The following is a 27,021-nucleotide window of genomic DNA, read 5'->3' as shown; positions in this document are numbered from 1 at the left end:
TTTTTAAAGTTAAGAAAAAAAAAGAAAATATAATAAGAATATATAAATATATAATAATAAACAAATAAAATAAATATAACTATAATTTATATCTTTGAAAAGGGTCTGTAGATATAGAGATGGAAACTTCAGTAAAAACCTGCAGATAAATATATTGTGGCCTATTTTGAACAATAATATTTAAACAATATAATATAATTAACGTTGAAATAAAAGTGAGTGTACGCCACTGGATTTTCATACGTCTTTCCCCACTTCTACGCCTTCAAACGATGAATCACTCTCCCAAATAGTGAATATAGTGCTATTGATGTAGCTCATACTTCAGAGAATTTGTTGAAAGAGCTTCAGCGAATTGTAGAGGCTTGGGGTATAGAAAACAAAATATTGCTTGCAGTTTCTGATAATGCCAATATTAAAAATGCAATAATTTCTAAATTAAACTGGAATCATTTTGGTTGCATGGCACATACACTAAATTGAATTGTCAAAGACGGTTTGAAAACAAATTAATTGAGGAAATTGTAAAGGTTATTGTCTTATCAGCGTAACCTGGGAAAATCCCTTTAAAATGGAAGGAACTTCCTATTATGAATGTAGCTGATTCGCAAAATATTAAACATTTATGTAGTATTCTAAAACCATTCGAAAATGCTACAAAAATTATTAGTGGAGAATTATACTACACTGCATCATTAGTCAATACACGAGGAACAATCATTAATAAAAGCGTGCAAATACTAGCATTTGCAGATGATGTTGACATAATCGCAAGATCAAGAAGAGAAATGATAGAGGCATACAACCAAATAGAACGAGCTGCACAAAATAGTGGTCTTAAAATCAATCAGACCAAAACAAAATATATGCAGGTAAGTAAAAACGCAGAAATAAGGCAGCCAAAAAATATAACAATAGGAGAGTACAACATAGAGGGGGTAAAAAACTTTATATACTTGGGATCCCTAGTCACGTCTGATAATAACGTTACGGAGAAAGTGAAGAGGCGAATATTTATTGCAAATAAATGTTACCATGGCTTAATTAGACACCTAAGATCAGATAACGTCGCAAGAAAGACAAAATGCCAAATATATAAAACCCTAATAAGACCGGTACTCACATATGGCTCAGAAACCTGGACACTCACTAAAAGAGAGGAAACGTTGTTAGCCACCTTCGAAAGAAAAATCTTGCGACACATATATAATGGCACAAAAGAAAACGGAATATGGCGAAGACGATACAACTCTGAACTATACAAAATATACCAGGATCCGGATATTATAACATTTATTAAAATAGGACGGCTGCGTTGGATAGGACATGTAGAAAGAATGGAAGAAGGCGAAATACCAAACAAAATATTCAAACAGATGCCAGTAGGAAAAAGAACAAGTGGAAGACCGAAACTGAGATACTTAGAACAAATAGAAAATGATATAACAACCTTAAAAATAAAAAACTGGAGAAAAAAAGCACGAAACAGATCAGAATGGAGAAGAATCCTGGAACAGGCCAAGACCCAAAAAGGGTTGTCGAGCCAGTGATGATGATGATGATGATGCATCATTAGTAATTTCCATGTCTAATGGTTTGATAAATGTTTACAGAAATTAAAAAAAAAAAAAAGATTTTTCCCAACCGATTAACGAAGTTCTAAGAACTTTTGTGACTGGCTTATCTGAGCGGCTAGGAAATGTAGAGAAAAATAAAACTTTAATTATCTCAACATTTTTAGATTCAAGATTTAAAACGTTTGGATTTTCTGAAATACATTCAGGTGAGAATGCCAAACAATGTATTATAGCAGCAGTTTCAGAAAAATATGCAGAAGACCTTCGTAGAAAAAATATTTCAGAAACAGATTTATGTCATGAAACAAAATCCACTATTTCCACTGATAGTGATGAACTCTCAATCTGGAGCTCTTTCGACAAATCTGTGACAGTAGCTCAACCTCGAGGAACCAGCAAATCTCGTGCCATTATTGAGGTACAAAGATTTTTGCACATTGCAATAGCACAAGAAAAATTATGTGCTCTGGCTTCCTCAGTACCTTGTGAAAGCCTGTTTTCAAAAGCTGGGCAAGTACTAAATGAAAAAAGAACTAGGCTCGGCGATAAGAAAACAAAAATGCTATTATTTCTAAATATGAATTACCAATATTGTGATAATATTGAATAATACCCTTACTTTGTTTATTGTACAGAATAATGGTACAGAAAAAGCAAATTTTTCTCAAAATTCAAAATACTGGTTGAATATTTTTTAGTATTGTACCTTAAAACAGTAAATTAAGTGATATACTTGAGGTAAAACGTGATATACCTGATAGGCTAAAATTAGATAAATTAAAACTAATTTGCCCATGCAACTTTCAAATTAAAACATTAAAAATGATAACGACTAACGATTCGCGATATTACCCAAACATAATTAAAAAAACTGACACTTGGTTTATTTCTTAAGCATCAGGTTTTCTTCTAGAAAAATATTTTCATTTAAGTACAATCATTTTGGCAAATACCAAAGTGGCTTCTGTAGACAGAAGTCAACAATAGACCAGATATTTGTTCTGCGACAGATCCTCGAAAAAACAAGTGAATATAACATCGACACCCATCATCTCTTCATAGACTTTGAAAGCGCATATGACAATATAAACCGAGAATTCTTAATAAAAGCAATGAAAGAATTTAATATACCAACACAATTAATAGAACTGATAAAAGAATCTCTAAAAGTAGAAAGTAGAATCCGGATACAAAATGAATTAACGGAAACAATAGATGTGAAAAAGGGACTACGCCAGGGAGACGCTCTATCATGCATCTTGTTCAACATCGTGCTCGAGAAAATACTGAGGGACACAACAGTCAATACACGAGGAACAATCATCAATAAAAGCGTGCAAATACTAGCATTTGCAGATGATGTTGACATAATCGCAAGATCAAGAAGAGAAATGATAGAGGCATACAACCAAATAGAACGAGCTGCAAAAAATAGTGGTCTTAAAATCAATCAGACCAAAACAAAATATTTGCAGGTAAGAAAAAACGCAGAAATAAGGCAGCCACAAAATATAACAATAGGAGAATACAACATAGAGGAGGTAAAAAACTTGGGATCCCTAGTCACGTCTGATAATAACGTTACGAAGGAAGTGAAGAGGCGAATATTTATTGCAAATAAATGTTACCATGGCTTAATTAGACACCTAAGATCAGATAACGTCGCAAGAAAGACAAAATGCCAAATATATAAAACCCTAATAAGACCGGTACTCACATATGGCTCAGAAACCTGGACACTTACTAAAAGAGAGGAAACGTTGTTAGCCACCTTCGAAAGAAAAATCTTGCGACACATATATAAGGGCACAAAAGAATACGGAATATGGCGAAGACGATACAACTCTGAACTATACAAAATATACCAGGATCCGGATATTATAACATTCATCAAAATAGGACGGCTGCGTTGGATAGGACATGTAGAAAGAATGGAAGAAGGCGAAATACCAAACAAAATATTCAAACAGATGCCAGTAGGAAAAAGAACAAAAGGAAGACCGAAACTGAGATACTTAGAACAAATAGAAAATGATATAACAATCTTAAAAATAAAAAACTGGAGAAAAAAGCACGAAACAGATCGGAATGGAGAAGAATCCTAGAACAGGCCAAGACCCAAAAAGGGTTGTCGAGCCAGTGGTGATGATGATGACAATCATTTTACAAACCGGTAACAGGAAAAATGACATCAAGAGTGGACCTTCCTACAATAGAACCAGTGGAAAGATGGAGATGGAAAGAAGCAAATTGGCCAAACTACAGAACACAACTCAAACAAATCGAAATAAAGAGAGAATTCCAATCAACAGAAGAAGTGGAAAGAAAAATAGAAGAAATATCAAGAAAAATTCAACAAGTTATGGAGGACAACATACCCAAGAGATTGACGAATAATAGAGGTCTAATCATACCAAACGAACTTCAGAACATCATAAAGGACAGAAATAGGGTCAGAAAAGCTTTTCAGAGGACAAGAAGACAGGAATTCAAGGACTACATTGACAAACTTTCCGAAGAAATAAGAGTAAGACTCAGAAGTTCTACAGAAAACAAATGGCACAACAACATCAAAAAGATGCCCCAAATCATAGACGGTGAGGGAACACACTTCGAAACACAAGAAAAAGTTAATGCAATCGCTAGAAGAATAGCAGTAACACACAGGTAAAACCAAAACATGAGTTTTTAGTAGAGGAAGAAGACTACAGGAACCCAACAGAAGTCGCCAAAATCAGTAAAAGATTAAAAGGAAGCAGAGCTCCAGGATCAGAAGGAATACACAACATCTCCCTCAAGGAACTACTAAAGAATATTATAGTAAAGCTGTACTATATCTTCAAGTACTGCTAGGAAAAAAGACACTTTCCAAGTAACTGGAAACACGCTAAGATCATCCCTCTACTAAAACCAAGAAAAGATGGAAGAAGACCGGAAAGCTACAGGCCAATATCACTACTGGAAACACTAGGAAAAGTTCTGGAAAAAATCATCTATAGAAGACTGATGACACACGCGGAAAGAAGAAGAATCATTCAGGAGGACCAATTCGGATTTCGAAGAGGACGAAACTGCGAACTCCAGCTAGCATGAGTCATCAGCAACACAAAGATAAGATTCAACAGAAGACAGAAAACAGGAATATCCATCCTAGACATCGAGAAGGCATATGACACGGTCTGGAAGAAGGCACTAATGTACAAGATAGACAGAGCTAGATTGCCCCATTATTTAGTTAATATTTGTGATACATATTTAACTAATAGAACATTTCAAGTTTCAGCTGACCAAAAGACGTCGACGCTCCAAGAAATTCAAGAAGGGACTCCTCAGGACAGTATTCTCTCGCCCATTTTATATAACATTTTTGTTTCAGATTTACCAACAGATCCAAAAACATCTACAGCCCTTTACACAGATAATACGGCGATATATGCAACAGGAGAAAGGATAATAGAAGAATAGTCCAAAACATAGAAAATCACCTCGGAAAAATCACGGAATACACCGAAAAATGGAAGATCAAAATGAACACAGAGAAGACACAATTCATCATGTTCACCCAGGAGACGAGTCCACCGGTGCTAGAAATAACAGTAGGAGGAAATAGGATCCAGTCAGGAGAATCAGTCAAGTACCTAGGAGTCCACCTCGACAGAAGACTAAACTTCAAGTTACACACCCAAAAAACCAAGGTAAAAGCAAACTCTGCTAAAAAACTAATACTTCCTTATATTTTTAGGTCCAGTCCACTATTGAAGGCCAAGAAGATTCAATTATACCAGACTTACGTTAGATCGGTTATACTGTACGCTGTCCCAGTTTGGAGTTCCATCACGGAGTCCCACTGGAAGAAACTCGGAGCAACAGAAACATCATGTCATATGATCATAGATGGATCAACATGGGAAGAACGGATAACAAATGCAACCATCAAAGAAAGGCTCCAGTACACACCACTGAGGTAGATGGCTGAGAAAAGGACAAGATACTTCTTCCAACAAGCCACAAGAAGACTCCTTAAGACCAGAGACATCCTCGCGAAAAATCGGACCCAGAGGTCAATGTTCAGAACAACTCATAGACGGATCGACCATCTGATCAGTGTCTAGCCGGGTGATTGCCAAAGACAACCAATCAGGGAAGTAGGTACGATGCCAAAAACAAGTATCTACAGAAGAAGAAGCCAAGGAGTCCATGACAGAAAAATTCAAGATCCGAGAGGAAGAAAACCAACAGCAGGCGGTGCAACAACGGGACGTCAAGAAGAAAGAAGGCTAACAGATCTTAAGTTGTAATAAATTAAGTGTGAAATGTAAATATTATTAGGGCAATAAATGTTTATATTTTTATTTTTTATTTTTATTTTATACCATTGCGACTCACAAAACTGACGCAAAGCAGTACCTGCATCGTGAAACGTGGAAAATAGTACCGACAGTAAACCAATTACAAGTTTTCATCAAAAGAGCTTTACGAAAAATCCTTTCAAACTCACCAAGAAAATCTCATAAACCACATAAGATCTAAGAAAACTTGTAGAAAAGAACATTAAAAATGTACTTCCACTTTTTAGAAAAATCTACAGAGTGCCTGATTAAGAAATTGAGAGAATCATGTGTTTGATTCATCCCTAATACTAAATCATAAAAAATAGTACCGGATCATAGAACTACACTAATATAAAAAAATATGCCTGTAAAAAATTAATGCCAGGTTTTTTTTGTATAGGGTATAGTATACAGGATCTTGAAATAAGAATAATCGACGTACATAATTGACTAATACTGAAATACCCCGTATAACGTAGAATAATGTTATAGTAGAAGTAATGAAGAAACGAGCTGAGAAACACAACTTATAAACTGATAAAAATACATGTAAACACTGAATCTGAGACTTAAAAAAAAGACTTATAAAACTAATAACACAGAACAAATCTCGCCTGCTTTTTGGCCTTTTCTCTGGCACCATTATTATATCACAGACTTATCCTATCAATAATTATTATAATCATCTTTTCTATGTACTCAAATCAAACAGAACTATTAAATAATAAAAAGTTTTACCTCAAATGGCAACTTTATCATCGTTTGTTGTCTGGATACACTCTTCAATGTTATCACTTTTTGACTGACGGTCGCATAACAACTATTTGCTTTGTCAAACTTTTCAAGTACAATCGTATATAATGTTTATTATCTTCACGCTGATTATAGTGATATAATCTATACACTCCTACGACCGCTAAAGGCTTAATCTCAAAATGAACGTTACCACTTCCCTTGGTAATTTTTACAAATAAAATAGTCTAAATTTAAACGAAATAATGTTGGTTATTTACTTAAATTGTTTTATTGCAGTACAATTGACAAACAAATGCGTAATAATTAAAGAAGAATCAGTGGCAGTACATGTAACGTTTTTCATTAAATAAAAACTAAAAGTAATAAATTATTTTGGAACATATTTGTGACATAAAATATATTTTAGAAGAGCATCGAGTATGGTTTCTAATTAAAATGCTCTACATTGTGCTCTACAATGAGCAATCTTACACTCGATTTGATTGTGTAAGCTGGATAAATCTGTGGTCCATTTTAATAGAAATGGGCACAGCAATGCACCTGGTGATACTTATTAAAAATCTGTACCAGTCCAATATAGCAACAGTAGGACTAGATCAGAAGTAGCCCAGTCTGGTTATGCAAAAATCATCGATTTCACGGAAATTTTTTCGCAGATATCTGAGGCTTTTAAGACAAAGGTGGAGGTTACTAGATGACGAATAGATGAAAAAGTACTCGTATTTTTACTTTGCGTTTTTTTTAACAATAATTTATGGCCACAATTTGATTTTTTGTCTATAAGTTTTTTCCCTTATATTTTACATAAACAATATTTATATCTTTTTTTTATATCTAGAATATCTTTATTTTCCTGTTTTTTAAATTTAAATTGATAAATAATTTACGGAAATATTTGCAAAAAAGCAGTTTTTTGCACTAATTCATAAATTTTGTTAATTTTTTTATTAACAAAATAAAATGTTATTAATACATTTAAAAATCGAGGAATTACCGTCTTTTAAATTTGTGCGAAATTTCCCCTCGATCGGTCAAATAGTTTAAAAGTTATTTAATTTATTTATCCCTGAGGCTAAATATTTAAACTATTGAACTGGCTCTATTAATGATGCTATAATGCTATTAATGATGCTATTTTTTTTTTATAGACACATTTAGCAAATTTCATAGGATTCTTTAAGACTTAAACTATCTCAGAAGTTAAATGCGTATTGCGTTTTCATCGAAATTATTTACAAAATAAACGTTTGAAAAAGGGGTATGTTTTTGACTTTTAAACAATTGTAATAACTTCTATATCTTTCAAGCTACAGACTTGTACGTACAACCATTGGATAGCTGGTAAAAAAACTCACATTAAAAAAAAACCTTCTATGACCAATAGGAACGAAGTTAGGGACTATTTTTTAAAAGATCACATCTCCGTTGCTTATAAACATTAAGAAGTAAAATTTGCACAAATGTTGAATGAAAATCTAAACTTTATATTGAAACTTATAGCTATAAAATTCATCCAATTTTTCGAAACTTACAGCCCTTCGAAACGAAGGTACTTTCGAAAGATCGACATAGGAAAGTGGAGGGGATAACCGTTTCAGCTCCGTTTTTTTTTCGAGATCGGAACTTCAAATTGAAACACGTAGGCAAAATTTACATTATCTCGGCTTCCATTGCAGCTAGAAGCCCCTTTTTTTAAATCTGGGGTAGCTCGTCGAAATATGAATAACTACACAGTTTTCACCGGCCGGGAAATATAGGAAACCTCGAAAAAATTGATTCCATTTGAAATTCACCGTAAAAACTTACTTTTTTTAGTAAATTAACCCTAATTTAGAGGCCATTTCAATTGGGAATTTAAGTCCCTTTCATTTAGAGTTATAATCATAATATGGACTGTATAATATGTTTCAAAATTTGACTGCACCGAAGGCCACATCCAGTTAGTCTAATTAACAAAGTGGACGTGGAAATTTTGATAAGATTATATAGTAGTAGTACCCAGTTATTCACAATATCTTCTATTTCGTTATTTTCGGCATTTTAGAGACCAATACATAGTAACAAACGTTTTGACATCCATTATTTGCCGTTGCCACAAACTATCTAAGGCCCTGGGCTAAAGATATTTGTTTCGATAATATTCAGTTTCAAATAAATTATGATATCGTGCATCTGTCTCGATTTGATTGAAATATCATTTCAAATAAATTATCGTATTATGAATGTCGTCGTAACAGGCTGATAGTCGGATAAGTTTTTCTGGTATACAAAACTCACGCATTGAGTGGTATACTACTGAAGCATGTTCAAAAAACATTTGAATGCAAAATGCGAAAAACATTTCAACTAATGGAACGCAAATTGAACAAGTTTATACGTATAAGTATCTGGACGACGAGATTTAAATAGAAAGAGGCAATCAAACAACAGAGTTAAACAGGAGAATAGGACCAATATAGGCAGCTTACGCTAGATCAGATATTCCTATGTGCTTGAAAAGGAAAGTCTTTAGAGAAGTAATCAATAAGATACATGTGGCACAGGGAACAATGGAGAAGTCAATGTTGAATATATCCTTTAGAGACAGAGTTTCAAATCAAATACATAGTTAGAAGAAAAACTGGTGTTACGGACGCAATTAAAAGAATTACAACGCTGAAATGGAATTAGGTAGGACATGTTGCAAATTTTAGAGTGGAGACCGAGACACGATGCTTATTGTCTTCCAACGAGGTAGTCAGACGAAATCAAGAGCACCCAGCATAACTGGATTTAAGGTGCTCAAGCTAGGATGAAATGTAATTATTTACGGGAGGCCTATATTCAGCAGTAGACTCAAAACGCCTAATGACGACGAGTACAAATTGCTGGCATTCAAGAGATGAGGTGGATCGGACAAAGGGCGAAATAACTAGGAACTAAAGATACAAATTGTGGTATGTAGGAAAATGTAACATTAGGAATATAGTTGATATAATTGCTAAGAAATATAAGATAACTTAGTAGAAGTTGCAAGATCGAGTGATAGAATAATGACAATGGTATTTTTAGTTGATAAAGAAGTATTGAAGGTAGTGTGAATTATTATAATAGAATAGAATAGAAATATGCTTTATTGTCACTGAAAATTGTACAATTTTATGGACAAAGCTTAAAAAAAGTAAAAAAAAATAACAGTAACAATTAAAGTTTACTAAAATTACATAAATCGTCAATATCACAAAATAAAAGATAATAAAATATACAATCCATTGCAAAATTTAACTAAACTGCATATTGTTAGTTATTCGTTAAGAAACTCTTGAATAATATGGTCTTTCAGTTAGAGAGGTTTTTGTCAATTTGCGGAACTTAAGGAAAGAAGTTGTAGATTTAAGTTACAAAGGGAGATGGTTGTATAATTTTTTTGCCGAGTATAATATAGATTTGTTTACTAACTCAGTGGACGGGATCGGTAAATACACATCAAATTTTACACGATTTTTCATCACCCTTATGAAGCGGAATAGTAATGGCTGTCTTTAGGCACTCTGGAAATATACCTTTTTCAAAGGAATCGTTAATTAGTGAGACCAGGACTTCCAACACATTTTTGGGAGATTTAAGAAAATTTTTATGGATAGTCCATCAGTACTACAGGAAGATTTGCTTTTGATACTACTGATTGTTTGGATCAGTTCAGATTTATCAATCGGTCTTATAAAGAATGAATTCGAGACCTTTTTTTAATTGGGGAGATAGGAAATAGGATCTTGTTGTGGCAAAATAGTTGATGTTATATTTTTACTTACATTAACGAAGTATTCATTTAGATTTTCAGGGTTTGGAAGAGAAAATGTTTGAGCTGTGTTAATTTTATTTCGAAGATCGTTTATTATGGGCAAAGTTTCTCTTGCAACATTTTTAGAGCTTCCCAGACGATTCTGATAGTACATTTTTTAGCTGTTTTGATAAGTTTTAGATAGGTTCCTCTGTACTTGGAGATATATTCGTTGGTAGTAAATTTCTTGATGTACAGTGTAGTGAACACATATTCTTAACCGCATTAGATACGGCGAATCCTTTCAAAACAGAAGTCGACTTATCATATACACAAGTAAACAAGAATTAGATTATCTCGTAACAAGAAAAGAAAATATATGTGATTGTATTGTAAGGTAATAGTTACTGTTAGTGTGAGCCAATAAGTTGCTTATGATAGTTACGTGATAATTTTTTTTGCTGAGTTTAGTACTGATGAATGAAAAACCGTTGTGATCGCGCAATAAAGAGGGAAAATAAAGTTTAGGAAGCAGAACCTTTTTTACACACAATAATAGATAATTATTGATATTGCTTCTGTAATAAAATTTAGTATGCCATGATACGAATTTAAAATTACGAAAAGTATTTAAATTTATTATTCAAGGTTCTTTACTATTTTATAACGATAGATAAACAAATGAGGTTAACCTCATGTTTATTTAGTTTTTTATTCATAAATATTTTTATCTTAGCGCTGCTATTTATCTATCCAATGTGCAAAAATAAATTGTGCAAATACACCTTTAATAATAAAACATCAACAGAATAATTATTAAACATTAAAAAATGCTATTGCTGACATAAAAACTGTACGAAATCATCGCGCTTTTTTAACTTACGTACACAGCAAATAAACGAAAAATATAAGAGAATGTTTATCTATACTCGATTTGGAAATGTATTCTTCTTCTTATGGTGCCCTATCCAATAAGTGGATGTTGGCGACAATTCTAGCATACTCCTCTCGATCTTGTGTGGCTCTAAAGAGTGCATGGACATCGAGGTTTGTCCAATCCCTTATGTTTTTAAGCCATGAGTATTTCTTTCTTCCGATGCCCCGTTTTCCTTTTATCTTCCCTTCCATAATAAGCTTTAATAATTGCTACTTGGAATTTCGAAATACACCAGATAAGCAATTTTTCTTCTTTTTATTATTGGCAGCAATTCTCGTTCTCTGCCCATTCGATTTAATACTTTGACATTTGTTGTGTGATCTGTCCAGGAAATTTTAAGTAGTCTTCTAAATACCCACATTTCAAAGGCCTCCAATCGGTTCATCACATTGGCCTTTATGGTCCAGGTTTCTACACCGTATAGCAGTATGAAGTAAATGTAACATTTTACAAAGCGATATCGAAGTGTTAAGTTAAGGCTGCTGTTGCTTAGCAATGTTCTCATATTAGTAAATGCTGTTCTGACTTGCTCAATCCTGCTACGTATCTCTATGTCTTGATCTAGATCTTCAGTTATTCAACTACCGAGATATCTGAACTTGGGGACCTTTTGGATGTTCTTATTGTTTACTCTTATATTTATTTGTATATTTCGTGTTTTACTAACCACCATTACCTTCGTCTTGTCTATATTAATCTTCAAGCCCAGTTGTTTTCCTTCAGTGTTTAAGTCGTTGTAGTGCTTCTTGGCTATCAGCTATTATGACTGTATCATCAGCATAGCGAAGATTACTAATAGTCTGTCCGTTGATTTTGATTCCATCTTCAGTGTCACTTAAGGTTCTATTGAAAATCGTTTCAGAGTAAAGATTAAAAAGGAGGGGTGACAGAACACAACCCTGTCGTACACCTTTTTCGATTGAGAAATATGATGTATGATAAAGGTTATTTATGATTTTAAGGTCATTCTCATCTATGGAACGTTTCTGGAGCAATCCGACTAATTCTGAATGATTAACACAATCGAACGCTTTCTGGTAATCTATAAAGCATAGGAAGACATCTTTTTGCTGATTTCTGAAGTAGGACAGTTAAGCTACAAAGCGCTTCTCTTGTGCAAAATCCTTGTTTGAAACCGAACTGTGAGTGGCTAATGTCTCTTTCACATCTGTTGTATATTCTTGTGTGAATTATCATTAAGAAGAGTTGTAGGACCTGGCTCAATAAGCTGATCATTCGGAATTCTCTTTTTCAAACGATTATTTTGTAAATAATTTCGATGAAAACGCAATATGCATTTAACTTCTGAGATAATTTAGGTCTTAAAGAATTCTATGAAATTTGCAAAATGTGTCTATAATATAGAGCATCATTATAGAACCAACGTGCAGTACATCTGTTAATAAACAAAATAAAAAATGGTGGTTATCTGTGAGAGAAAAGCAAATGATAAAATCGGTTTATGAGGGATTGCGTAGAAGATATCCAGATATGCTTATAGAGGACGTCGCGACATTGTCTGGAGATTTAACGAAAGTATCGGCTCGTACGGTTTTCCGAATAATTCAAGGTAACAAACCTATCCAAAAACCAATCCATAAAGGACGTGCAAAAATTGTATTGGACGATAATACGAAAAGTATAATCCGAAGAAAAGTTCATGGATTTTATTTTAGGAACGAACTGCCCACGTTAAAGGCTATTCAACGAGAAGTTAATGCAGACGCAGATGAGACTTTAAATAAAATATCCATGAGAGTATTACAAAGAACTTTACATGAAATGGACTTTCGGTATGTAAAGAGAAATCGGAAAAGTTTGTTGATCGAGAGAGACGAATTAGTGATATGGCGGAGAAAATATTTGCAAAAAATTCGTGATTTTAGACGACTTGGTAAAAAAATTTATTATACGGACGAAACGTGGTTGAATAAGGGTCATACGAAATCCAAAGTATGACAAGACTTGAATATTAAAAGTGCGCGACAGGCTTTCATTGAGGGACTTTCAACCGGCTTAACAGCACCCTCGGGCAAAGGAAGACGTCTCATTATAACGCACATTGGAAGTGATTCAGGTTTTTTACAAGATGGTTTAAATGTGTTTACCTCAATCAAAACGGGCGATTATTATGAGGATATGAATTCGGATGTGTTTGAAAAGTGGTTTTCGTCTATACTGACTCTTGTAGATCCTGGTTCGGTAATTATAATGGACAATGCACCTTATCACAGCCGTCGTATGGAAAAAATACCAACTTCTGCATCTCGAAAGGCAGATATAATAGATTGGTTAAGAAGTAAAAATATAGATTTTGATGAATCCATGATAAAGGTTCAATTACTTGATATAGTGCGCGAACATAAGAGTTCATACATCAGATTTGCAGTAGACGAAATGGCACGCGAGCATGGCATCACCGTATTAAGAACTCCACCGTATCATTGTGAATTGAATCCCATCGAGCTAATATGGGCACAAATAAAAAATGAGGTAGCGCAAAAGAATACAACCTTTAAATTAAAAGATGTCAAATTATTATTAGACCAAGCCATACAAAATATAACCGCTTCCAACTGGCAGTCATGCATTAACCATACACAGAAAGAAGAAGATAAAATGTGGGACGTAGACACGCGTGTTGATGTTCTTATCGAGCCCATTATCATTACTCCAGGAGAAGACAGTAGTGATAGTGAATTAACAACAGGAAGTGATTCAGAATAAAAATATTTCTTTAAAATAATAACTAATAGGTACAGTTCTAGAGATTTTTTGTTGCTACATTCGGAGACTACCTGTGAGATAATTCGTCCTACCTGGTTATAATTTTCTAAGTAGGTATGTACCTAATAACTATATTATTATTATTATGGCAAGTTTGTTTTAGTTATTTCGAAACTATTACCTATTTACAAATTCATTCACATTTACTTAAAACTCTCATGTAGAAATTGATTGTAAATAAAAGTTCAAAAGAAAAAACAAGGCTGTTTCGGGAATTCTATTATTTCCATTTTAATCGTATTTAATTGGAAATTTCCAGGTATTATATTTGTGTTCTTGGAAATTGCTCAATTTGAATCTACGTCGTGTTTAGTTTAATACGCATATTATGACTAACGAGGGTTTTTCAAAAGGTTAATCTGACAATTCATCTACAGTTTGATGTCTTAACGGTGGAACATTTTATAAAAAGCAGTGGAAGATATTCTGTTGGGGAAATGCAAGGAGATACAATAGTTATTAGTTATTCTTACGTTTACTACTAAAAGTTTCGTTTATATTTTTAAGTTATTTTCTTTCTTGTTTGTTATGAATTTAAGATATTTATAAATGATAGGTTTTGTTTTTTACAAATTATTACGAACCAGAAGTATATTCGTGACATTTCATTATTATAAGGGAGAAAGTTTTGGATTTAAAATATAATATAATTTAGCACCTCGACACCGTAAGGTACAAAAGGACGGCTTAAGTAAGTATAATTTAGCATTTGAGATGTTGTAAAATAAACATGTACATATTTGTTAAACTAAAAATAATATAAATGAATGAAAATATTGTGTGTACATCTGGATTACACAATTAATTGTTAAGACGTAATATTTTGAATATAATATTTTTACATAACATTTTAACAAAATATATTTAACATAAATTAACAATTTTACCGTTGACGCAAAAATATTTTTATGTGCAAGTTTCCTATTATTTTCCTTATTTTAAAAATATACACGCCACCATTGAACTACACGCGTCTCTCATCTCGGACCCCTCGAGGATCTATCATTTCTAAGCGATAACCTGACAATCCTATTGAATTTATAGTATAGCATCATTAATAGATCAAGTTCAATAGTTTTAATATTTAGCCCCACGGATAAATAAATTAAATAACTTTTAAACTATTTGACCGATCGGGGGGAAATTTCGCACAAATTTAAAAGACGGTAATTCATCGATGCTCAAATGTATTAATAACATTTTATTTTGTTAATAAAAAAAATAAATAAAATTTATAAATTAGTGCAAAAAAACTGCTCTTTTGCAAATATCTCCGTAAATTATTTATCAATTTTAATTTAAAAAACGGGAAAATAAAGATATTCTGATATAAAAAAATGATATAAATATTGTTTATTGTTAAAATATAAGGGAAAAAACTTATAGAAAAAAAATCAAATTGTGACCATAAATTATTGTTTAAAAAAATGCAAGGTAAAAATACGAGTACTTTTTCATCTATTCGTCATCTAGTAACCCCCACCTATGTCTTAAAAGCTTCAGATATCTGCGAAAAATTTTTCGACCTTTTTTTTAACCAGACTGGGCTAATTGCTTATAGAGAAGAAGACCAACGACAAAGAACGGCCGCCTGGTTAGCGAAAAAAGTAAAAACCGTCGTTATTGCAAGGGGTTCTTTGCTGACAAACTGGGTATCGAAGGAAATTGACAGAAGAATGTAGAGCATGCATTATGTAATAATTGTAAATAATGTAAATGCAAAAGCTAATAAAAAACTTTTTCGATTCGAAGGCTATAATCGTCGATTGAACAATACGGGACTACACAAGAGCTTGAAAAGTATATCAACGTTAAACAATAGCTTTATTCTGACAGTAACTGCAAGTGAGAAAATGCAACCGAAAACTATTAACGATGATTTTTAAAGTTGGCTTTGGCACACATACCAATATTAAGCTTAAGAGCATAGGCGCAAAATTTCGGGCCAATGCTTTTTAAATGCATTAATTTTTTTCGAATCCTGAGAAAACTAATAAGTAGTTTTGAAAAATTTAAACGCAGAACGAAAGAATACAATATTACTGAGGACCGAAAGTCCCTGAAAACTGCTATCATGTTTATTTTAATAAGTTACAGGGGTGAAAAAAAAAAGAGAAAATTTAGTGTGATTTTTAATTTCAAATATCTCATTCAAAAAATATTTTTGTTTATTCTAAGGAACTTTCGGCCCTCGGTAATAATGTAATCTCTCATTCTGTGTTTAAATTTTTCAAAAATATTTGTTAGTTTTCTCAGGATTCGAAAAAAATGAATGCATTTAAAAAGCATTGGCCCGAAATTTTGCGCCTACGCTCTTAACGAAGTAGATTCCGAGGATGGCTTGCGTACGGAAGCAAATACTTTTAGATGAATATAAGGACTTCAAAGTAATAGTGAGACTTTGAACCAGCAACATCATTGAAGTAATAATCAAAAAACTACATGAAACTTCCTCCATAGGTATAGAGTCAAAGAAGTGACGCTGTAGTTTTTTAGATCGCATTTTAAATTGCTTAGTTTTAATTTAATTTGAATCTTCTTTTAGTTTTAATTTAATTTGAATCTTCTTGCCTTAGACTTCAATAACTAACTGACTAATTTTATAAGTTCATATAGTTGTAGCTTCAAAATACATACCCTTTCTAGTAAATCCATGTGTTACAAAAAAACCGTCGTACGCCACCACCAAATCGGACACCAGAAAAACAAATTGCGAGATGGTTTAGTCTCGGGCTAATATATAATTTAAAAACATATCAACTAAATCCTTATCAAGTTCGCTCTAATACGATAAACAATATTTCGTCAATAACTTATCAAAGAGTTGAGATTAAGCGTTGAACACAAAATATTTTGAACATAAATGAGATAGGGACTACAAAAATTTTGCCGTGACCTCAAGTTGGTGTCGCGCGTATTTAGAATCATTTGATGAATTATTGCGTATCGATAGAAGAGTTTAAGAAAACTGAAATATAGCCTTCAAACGAAAGAGTTTCTATCGATGACACTTTTGAAGTTTACGAGCCCCTTCCCATATCATTTGGCGGCCCACCTATGGAATTTACAGTTTAAGTCGATTACCACAAACAAATTATACTCATAATATAATACGGCATTTTTATTAACATTTATACCCTTTTGGTTTTTTATTTATTTTCAACAATGAAAAAAAATTTCATTAAACCCTGGCTATGCATTCATTCACTTAGGTCAACATACGTTGATTTTTTCATAATTACGTAAAATCCAGAGGTAGCTATGGAAAAATGACATCAAAACAATAATATTGTCAGTTAATGTCAACTGTATTTTGTGGTATTGTAAAGCTTTTTGCCGTTTGTGGACAATGGGTCGAGGTAAAGATATCGATGAGAAATTTTGTTCAATCATTATTAGATTTTTTAATTCTGGAAAATAAAATAAAATATGTTGCAATTGTCACGCTGTAGTGTAAGAAATATAGTCAGAAGATATAAAACTACAGATTCAGTCGTCACAAATCTAGAAATGTACGAAAAAGTCAAATAGCCGAAGCAGATCGAAGGGCATTAAGACGCATTATAGTGAAAAATCGACGAGCAAATTATATACAGTTTACAAAATAAGTTTTATCATCATCATCATCAGTGGTGCTACAGCTCTAGTTGAGCCTTGACTTTCCCCAGTCTATTTCGCCAGTCGTTTCTGTTCATCGCCAACCGTTGCCAATTTGCCGCGCCGATTTTCCTTGCGTCCTCGTCCACACCGTCCCTCCATCTCAGTCGTGGTCTGCCTCTACTCCTATTTCCCACTGGGACCGATAATAGAGTTCGTCTGGGTGGGTAATTTTCATTTGCTCTTGACACATGTCCAGCCCATCTAAGCCTACCTATTTTTATGAAGGATATTACATCTCTACCATTTACTATTTTTTATACTTCTCGTACAATTCGAAATTATATCGCCTTCTCCAAATACCATTCTCACAGAATGCGCCCATTATTCTTCTTAGTATCTTCCTTTCGAAGACGAGCAGAAGATTTGCGTCTGTTTTGGAGATGGTCCATGTTTCTGACCCATATGTCAGCACTGGTAGGATGAGTGTTCTATATATTATTAGTTTGGTTTTCTGGCTTAAATTTCTGTTTTTTAGCTGCTTGCTTAGTCCAAAATAACATTTGTTTGCTAGCAGTACCCTCCGTTTTACTTCTTCAGATGTGTCATTATCGTTTGTTATGAGAGAACCCAAATATGTAAACTTATTTACTACCTCAAAATTATATTGGTCTATACTGAAGTTTTCTTCGGCGTTTCTAGCTCTATCTCTGTTATTTGGAATAGATGCTAACATTTTGGTTTTTTCCTCGTTTATTTTAAGGCCCATATTTTGTGCGGCTGTCAAGAAGGTGGAAGTCATCTCTTTAAGTCCTCGTGTAGTACGTGCGATCAAATCCAGATCGTCAGCGTAAGCCATAATCTGCGTTGATTTATTAAAGATTGTTCCCCTATTGTGTAACTCGACATCTCTTATAGTCTTTTCTAACGCTATATTAAAGAGAAGGCACGCCAGCGCGTCTCCCTGCCGTAACCCTGCATATGTTTCAAACGCTTGTGACATATCGCCTTGTATTTGCACTCTGCAGATCACTTTACTCATAGTTGTTTTTACGAGCCTTATTAATTTATGGGGAATGTTAAGTTCATTCATGGCTTCGTATAATTTACCTCTTAGGACGCTATCATACGCTGACTTAAAGTCCACAAAGAGATGGAACGTGTCAATATTAAATTCATTGGTTTTTTCTAAGATTTGACGTAGCACAAAAATCTGGTCAATTGTTGACCTACCTGGCCTAAAACCGCTTTGATACTCACCAAGGATTTCTTCCACGTACGTACTTAAACGGCTGTACAGGGTGTTGGAGAATATTTTGTACATTGTATTCAGAAGAGTTATACCCCTATAATGTTTACATTCCAACAAATCTCCCTTTTTGTGCAGTGGACATATGATTCCAGTGCACCATTCCTCTGGCATTTGTTCTTCTTCCCAGACTTTGACTATTATGTTGTGAATTTGGTGCATAATGCTGTTACCTCCATGTTTGATGAGCTCTGCGGGGATACAATCCACTCCTGGGGATTTGCTATTTTTGAGTCGTGTGATTGCGTCTTTCACTTCAAATATTGAGGGAGGTTCTACGTGAGTGTTATTTCTTGGTTTTTGGGGTGACGCATCATTTTCCACTTCGGTACCAAGTAGTTCTTTGAAGTGCTCAACCCATCTGCTTTGTACTGCGTCAGCGGTACTGACTATATGTCCATTTTTGTCTCTACACATCGTCAGCCGTGGTTTAAATTCTTTTCTTGTCTTATTTAGGATATTATAGAACTTTCTAGTTTCATTTTGCCCCTTTAATGATTGAAGCTCTTGCATAATCTGGTTTTCGAAGGTCCGCTTTTTCCTTCGATGTTTGCGTTTTTCCTCCTTCCTAAGATCTTTGTACATTTGCTCCTTATCCCGTGTTCTTCTTTGTTGCATAAGTTTATATGCATATTTTTTTCTTTTAGTGATATCTTTACATTCATCGTCGAACCAACTGTTGCGTGGAGTGGATTCTTCTGGTCCTAGGACGTTGTTTGCCACTTCCTTAATTGTTCTTCTACATATATCCCATTGCTCGCTAGCTGTTAAATTCTCATCTGTTGTGCTTTCATGTTCAAGGTAATTTTGATACCTTTCTAGTGCACGGGGCTCTTTCAAGAGTTTTAAATTGTAGCGAGTACTTTTCTTGCCCTTTTCTTTTTTTGTATTTGAGATTCTTGCTCTTATTTTTGCGCCTACCAAGAAGTGGTCTGAATCTATATTAGCTCCACGATAAGTACGTACATCCATTAGATTAGAGAAGTGCCTGGTTTCTATTAGGATGTGATCTATTTGATTTTTGGTTGTACCATCAGGCGACCTCCATGTTACTTTATGGATATTCTTATGGGGGAAGTAGGTACTTCCAACGATCATGCCCTTGGATGCTGCAAATCCTATTATTCTATTTCCATTGTCGTTGGTGACGTCATGAGCACTGCATTTTCCGATGTATGGACTATATATATTTTCTTTCCCTATTTTTGCATTAAGATCTCCAATTATGATCTTGATGTCGTTTCTGGGACATCTATCGTAGATGGTCTCTACTTCCTCATAGAATTGATCTTTGACATCCTCTTCTTTGTCTTCGGTTGGGGCATGTACATTTATGAGACTGATGTTAAAAAACTTACCTCTTACTCTTAGGTAACATATTCTTGGACTTATTGGTTTGAAGTCCATAATAAGATGTTTTACTTTTTTGTTAACAATGAATGCGGTCCCGAATTCGTGATTATTCTTGTGACAGCTGTAATATATATCGCATTGTCTCTTTTGGATAATTCCTTGGCCAGTCCATCTTACTTCTTGCACAGCAGTAATGTGTGCTTTATATTGAGTTAGTATGTCTATTAATTTTTTAAGATTTCCAGGTTCATAAAGTGTCCGCACATTCCACGTGTAATTTTTAAATCTTTGTCCTTATTTCGTTGCATTGGTCGTCGTCGTAAGTTCCGTCCGGTTTCTTTAGCTGTAGATCTCGTAACGATGTTTTTTTACGGGGTAGAGTTGTTAGCCCTACGCCCAACCTCCAACCTGGAGGGCCAGGGACTCTTCTGTTAGGGTTACCGTTACCATACCTTAGTCCGTTTTGGTTCACGGGTTCAAATAAGTTTTATAGTTGAAAAAATTAGTACGAATTGTTTTTAATAAATTTCATTGTATTTTAAGCTAAAGAAAAGCCACTTTTAACATTACAACAAAACAAAAATAGACGAAAATGTTCATTAGAGCATAAAGATTGGACTCAGTCGCAATGGAATTCAATACAATGGAGTGATGAGTCCAGATTTGAAGTGTGTGTTGGAGACAATAGGAGTGGCGTCATTCGCAGGAAAAATGAAGCTTTCCATCCCGACTGTCTGACGAGAAAAGTCAAATTTCCTGCATCTCTCATGATCTGAGGCAGCATGTCGTCTAAAGGTGTGGGAAAGTTACATTTTATCGATGGGATTGTAAACACGGACAAATATTTGAATATTTTAGAAGAATCTCTTTTACCGATTATGAAACACCGTTTAAAATCAGCGGAAGATTTTTTCTTCCAACAGGACGGAGGACATTGTAGACTAAAAGCTAACATTACGATTTTAATAGGTATGTAACAAAGCATAATCTTTTACGTGTTTTATCTGTAGGAGCAAATATCCTTATCATAAATTGTTTAAACTTTACCAGGAATATTAAAAATTATATGTTACGAGGATTTAGTAAAAAAAAAACAGATTTATGTAAAAAAAATATTTTTAGTGAAATTAAAATTTTAAGCATTAAAATACGTTAATTGCCACGCGGCATCCACGGTGTGCTGCATTAATAAATTTAAAAAAAGGTTTAAGCAGGAAACACTTCTTCTTCTTCATGTGCCGAGCTCGATTATCAAGCGTTGGCTATAGTAATTTTGTTGACGGCAGCTCGGAAAAGAGATGCAGAGGATCTGTTAAACCAATCTCTCAGATTTCTAAGCCATGACGTTCTTCTTCGACCTGGCCCGCTTCTTCGGTCTACCTTGCCTTGTATTATTAAATGGAGTATATCATATCTCTCTGGGTGGCGCATAACATGGCCAAAATATTCAAGTTTGTGATTTTTAACTGTTTTGACGACTTCCGTAATTTTTCCCATCCGATGCAAAACAACTTCGTTACACACTCTATCTACCCAACTTATTCGTAGGATTCTCCGATACAGCCAGATTTCAAAGGCTTCCAGTTTCTTGAGAAGTGTATCCGTCAAAGTCAAACCTTCGATACCATACAAAGAGTAGACAACACATAACATCTCACTAATTTAATTTTCAGACTTAAAGTAATATTGTTTCCACATAACAGTTTCTTCATCTTAAAGAATGCAGCTCTGGCCTTCTCTATCCGTATTCTAATTTCTTTGCTCATGTTCCAGTTCTCATTTAGATTACTACCAAGGTAAGTGATACTGTTAGTTCTCTCCAGTTGTTCACCATAAGCTGTTACCACTTGCGGTTGTATTGGCGTTTTACTGACGACCATCACCTTTGTCTTTGCGGTGTTTAGCTTAAGGCCATATTCATCACACGTTGTGGTAATCCTATTAATTAGATGTTGAAGTTCTTCGTAATTGCTTGCAATTAACACTGTGTCATCCGCATCTCTCAAATTATTAATATTGACGCCATTCATTTTTATACCACATTGAACATTATCCACTGCTTTATTGAAAACGAACTCAGAATAGATGTTAAATAGTAGCGGGGACAGAATGCAGCCCTGCCTTACTCCTCTTCGTATTTGAAGCTCTTCAGAAGTGTCCCGGCCAATCCTGATGTTTGCACGTTGATGTCAGTAAAGATTTTTAATAATGCGTAGGTCTTTATCATCAATACCTACCTGCTGAAGAATGGATATTATTTCAGTATGTTTTACACGATCAAAGGCCTTCTCTAAGTCAATAAAACATATAAACTGGATGTCCGACATCTCTGAATCTCTGTACCATAACCTGAATACTAAATAGTGCTTCTTTTGTTCCAAGGTTATTGCGGAATCCAAACTGTGTGTCACCAAGTTGTTGTTCTATTTTTTGGTACATCCTAAAGTGCAAAATTCGTAGAAATATCTTTAAAACATGACTCATCAAGCTGATGGTTCGGCAGTCACTACATCTTTTTGCATTTGCTTTTTTAGGTATCGTCACAAAAGTCGACAGCCGCCAATCCGTTGGTATATAGCCAGTTTAATAAATTTTATTAAACAGATGAAGGAGATATATTTTACCTGAACTTTCGAAGAGCTTTATTATTTCACTCGGTATTTCATCTGGTCCCGTCGCAGGAAACACGGTAATGTTTATTACACGCTATACATTTCCAGGGAGACTGAGGAGTCTTATTGGAGGCAGTTTTTCTATCGTATTCTTGTAATATTCATTGAAAACATAACACACAACGATTTCAAAATAAATTAATGGGCGCCATTCTTTATTTACCCTCGTAAGGAAACGAGCTCAGACAGAAAAATAAAATGAAAAATTTAAAACAAATCTATTAATAAAACTAACCTTTATTGCTTTGTAAAGAACAAAAATTTAGTAAAAGATTTTAGGAAAATTGTATCATGTTGAAAGAGAACAAACATTCTGTATTTTTGTATTGAATTGAGAACGATAAGTACGTATATGAAACCAAAATTATATTTTACCCAAATTATGAAATTCGCTCATATAAATTTTTTTTTATATTCATGTAAGTAAAAGAATAAAAATAAAATCACATCACTGTTATTTAGTTCATAGATATTCTTCACTATTCAATAAAAAAGTATAAAATTGGTACAAAGAGGATTATCCAAAGCTTGTCCAAAAGGATATAATTTTACCATTGTGTACTAAGACGTGGATTTCAGAGCGTCAAATCCATTAGGACGGGATATTCCACAAAAGGTAGTTATACAAGATAATGAACCATAACAGTAAACCGGTGAATGCTGGGAGTGCCAAGTCATGGCGGCTAATTATACAGCCTGTCTTCAAAACAATCGTACTCTATTCCATAATTAAATTCACATCGAACCAACAAACATGGCCCTAGTGCTTTTGGTGGGGGTCTAAAATAACTATTTATTAGAAATATAAAAGAAAAAAGGGAATTTTCGGCTTACCTCGTCAAGAGACCAATAGCACAACATGCGTCCTTTATGCTGGACGTCAAAAAGAGAAAGAATGGAATGGCGATAACTGGGATCTCACCAGCGCTTGTATTTTGTAAGGCCAAATTCGGAATTGACTGATCTTCAATTAGATTCTTGAAAGGTAATTTAGATGTTTCCGTACTTATACTCGAAAATAAAAGAATATAATTTGTAAATTATACTCTTTTATTAAACTGTATCACCCAATAAGTCCTGTAGTTTCTTTTTATACAGCTCCGTCATATAAACTTTCAAAAAAACTGTTAGAGATTATTTTAGAACACACTAAATTTTCACCTAAATTTACCATAAAAAATACAATAGAACTAGTTAATAAAATACAACATTTTCAATTACCTAACAACTCCAGATTAATTTCATTTGACGTAAAAAATCTTTTTCCTAGTATTCCTCCTAGAGAAACTGTTATTCTAGTAAAAAACCTTTTAGACCAAAATATGTAGTACAAATCCAATAATTACATCTGAAATTTTACATCTTCTTGAAATTTGCATAAACCAGGACTACTTTGAATTTAATAATCAAATATATACAAATAACAATGCAGGACTTATAATGGGCAATCCTTTAAGCCCATTACTATCAGATATTTTTATGGATCATCTAGAGACAAAAATTTCAAAACATCCCATTTTCAAACAGTTTTTATATTGGTGGAGATACGTAGACGACGTACTGGTATGTTTCACAGGAACTAACAGGCAACTCGACCAATTTTTATCGTATATTAATTCACTCCATAGTCATATTGAATTTACAATAGAAACAGAACAAAATCAATCCATAAATTTTTTAGATTTAAAAATTAACAGACTTAAAAACAAACATGACTTCCCCATATTTCATAAACCTACCCATACTGACATGACTATACACAATTCATCATCCCATCCCACACAACATAAACTGGCAGCCTATCATACTATGTTACATAGATTAACAGAAATTCCGATGTCAAAATACAACTTCGAGACAGAATTTAATATCATTAAGCAAATAGCAGAAAACAATGGATACAACGAACAAACAATTAATAAAATTTTAAATCAAAAATTACACAAGAAAGCCCTGAAATTACTATTTCCACCACCACCTTCTGGTCGATTACATATACAGGCAAAATATCAACAAAAATAGCGAAACACATAAAAAAGAAAGGAATAACCCCAGCTTTCAGAACAAATAACAACTTAGGCAAATATATTAAAAACAACAAGAGCCAAAATAAAAAGCATTTACACAGTGGTGTATACAAACTTAAATGTGGCGACTGCCCAAAAACTTACATCGGTCAAACAGGTAGAAATTTTAATAAACGAATAGCTGAACATAAAAGGGCTTTCAATAATAGAAAAACAGATTCTACATACGCACTTGACCTTCTAGATCATAATCATTCTTTTAATTACGAATTTAAAATGCTTCACATTCAAAATAAAGGCCTTAGCTATCTTTGTTAGAATCTATGGAAATTAACAAATTAAAAAACACAAATATAATTCTGAATGACCAACTTGAGACAAACAGTTCTCCCCTCCTCAACCTATTTCATTAAAGACTATAAAGTGTAAACGCATGCCAAAAATAGATCCTTTGAGACAGGCAATCAACCGAAACAGCTGTAGTGATAAGAAATTATAATAGATTTTGTGGAAGTTTTGAAAACAAAGTTTTCAGTGTTTTATTGTTACATAAAATGAATTTCCATCAAGTAACGGTCGAATCCATCAATTAATTATAATTTGAATGAATTATAACAGGTTAACTTTTAAAACGGTTACAGTCTGAAAGGTCTATGAACACTTTTGAATTATTGTACTCGACTATGAGTCAGGTTTTTCTACATTATTTTCCCACTTATTTTTAACAGTTTTCATAGTGTCAGTATGTTTGCTGCTAATTGTCAACACCTCGCGCTTGTCTTTCCACTTTAGCATCAACACTCCCGTATCCTTTTCTCTGGCAAATATTTCACCTTTCTGTAATTTTGCTTTTTCAATTAAGTTTTCGATTTTGTCTTACTGTTCCAAAAGTTTAAGAGACGAAGTAATACTTGTGTAACAATTGTTGGTGTAAATCGTACGACCCTTTTCAGCAAGTTTTGTGTGACATGTAAAACTACGCCTGCAAAGGCTCCCAGTGACCTATCCACATATAGTGCCTTTCAGTCTGTTCTCGATGGATGAAAAAGACACTATTTTGCTAAAAGGACTGTTGCTATGGTTGACCCTTCCCAAATTCTACGCCCAGTAGAATTTGGGAAGGGTCAACCTTTCACTTTCCCTGTCGTACGCCCCTGGTAGTAGCCCACTTACATACTTCAGCAAGTTTTGTGTGACATGTAAAACTACGCCTGCAAAGGCTCCCAGTGACCTATCCACATATAGTGCCTTTCAGTCTATTCTCGATGGATGAAAGAGACACTATTTTGCTAAGAGGACTGTTGCTATGGTTGACCCTTCCCAAATTCTACGCCCAGTAGAATTTGGGAAGGGTCAACCTTTCACTTTCCCTGTCGTACGCCTCTGGTAGTAGCCAGAAACGTTTATTTGACATAATTTAGAAGGGTGTACAGTACTTTCACTTCCTGCCAAGTATGACAAGGATATGGCAAATAGTTTTAAGGTACTGGGTACAAATAGTTTTTAAATTTTTAAATAAAACATCCTGTTTCCGTCTAGCAGTTGGAGATATAATACAGAAAAAGATGGAGATCGAGAATCAGCGGTCGGGACAACACACAAATGAAGAATTATTTTGACATAATTTAACAGTAAAAATTATTAATATTTACTATTGTTTGCTACCCTTTGATCTAATAGACTTTTATGTATTTTTTGTATAGCCTTTCGGGTAAAAATTTCCTAAATACTTTAATGTTTTTAAAAGTTTTGTTATACTTTTTTTAACGCTAGTTTCCGACCAACAAAAACTTTAAAATTTGAACTTTTCCTTACTTTTAAGTCAAATCCAACAAATATTTCACATTTTTAAAGCGTATATTCTTATACTATATAATTACTCTAACTCCAAACACAAAAATATATACTACAAAAC

The 27,021-nt window shown here is 33.7% G+C and overlaps 1 protein-coding gene across 3 annotated transcripts in view; it reads right to left on the bottom strand.

Moving 5' to 3' along the window:
• Positions 1–27,021, bottom strand: part of UGP (UDP-glucose pyrophosphorylase) — a 61,828-nt gene that overhangs the window by 21,937 nt on the left and 12,870 nt on the right. The window contains exon 1 of one of the 3 annotated variants that reach the window (XM_072535788.1): positions 16,786–16,944. The exons of 1 other annotated variant lie outside the window; for it this stretch is intronic. In XM_072535788.1, coding sequence (XP_072391889.1) covers positions 16,786–16,803 — 18 coding nt within the window. In that variant the 5' untranslated portion in view covers positions 16,804–16,944. Of the gene's footprint in view, positions 1–6,646; positions 6,801–16,785; positions 16,945–27,021 lie in introns of those variants that run through there. One more of the 3 variants, XM_072535787.1, reaches the window with a different exon arrangement.

Source organism: Diabrotica undecimpunctata, chromosome 6, assembly GCF_040954645.1.
Source record: "Diabrotica undecimpunctata isolate CICGRU chromosome 6, icDiaUnde3, whole genome shotgun sequence".
In the NCBI taxonomy this organism is placed as follows: Eukaryota; Metazoa; Arthropoda; class Insecta; order Coleoptera; family Chrysomelidae; genus Diabrotica; species Diabrotica undecimpunctata.
This window is presented reverse-complemented; position numbering and strand designations above follow the sequence as displayed.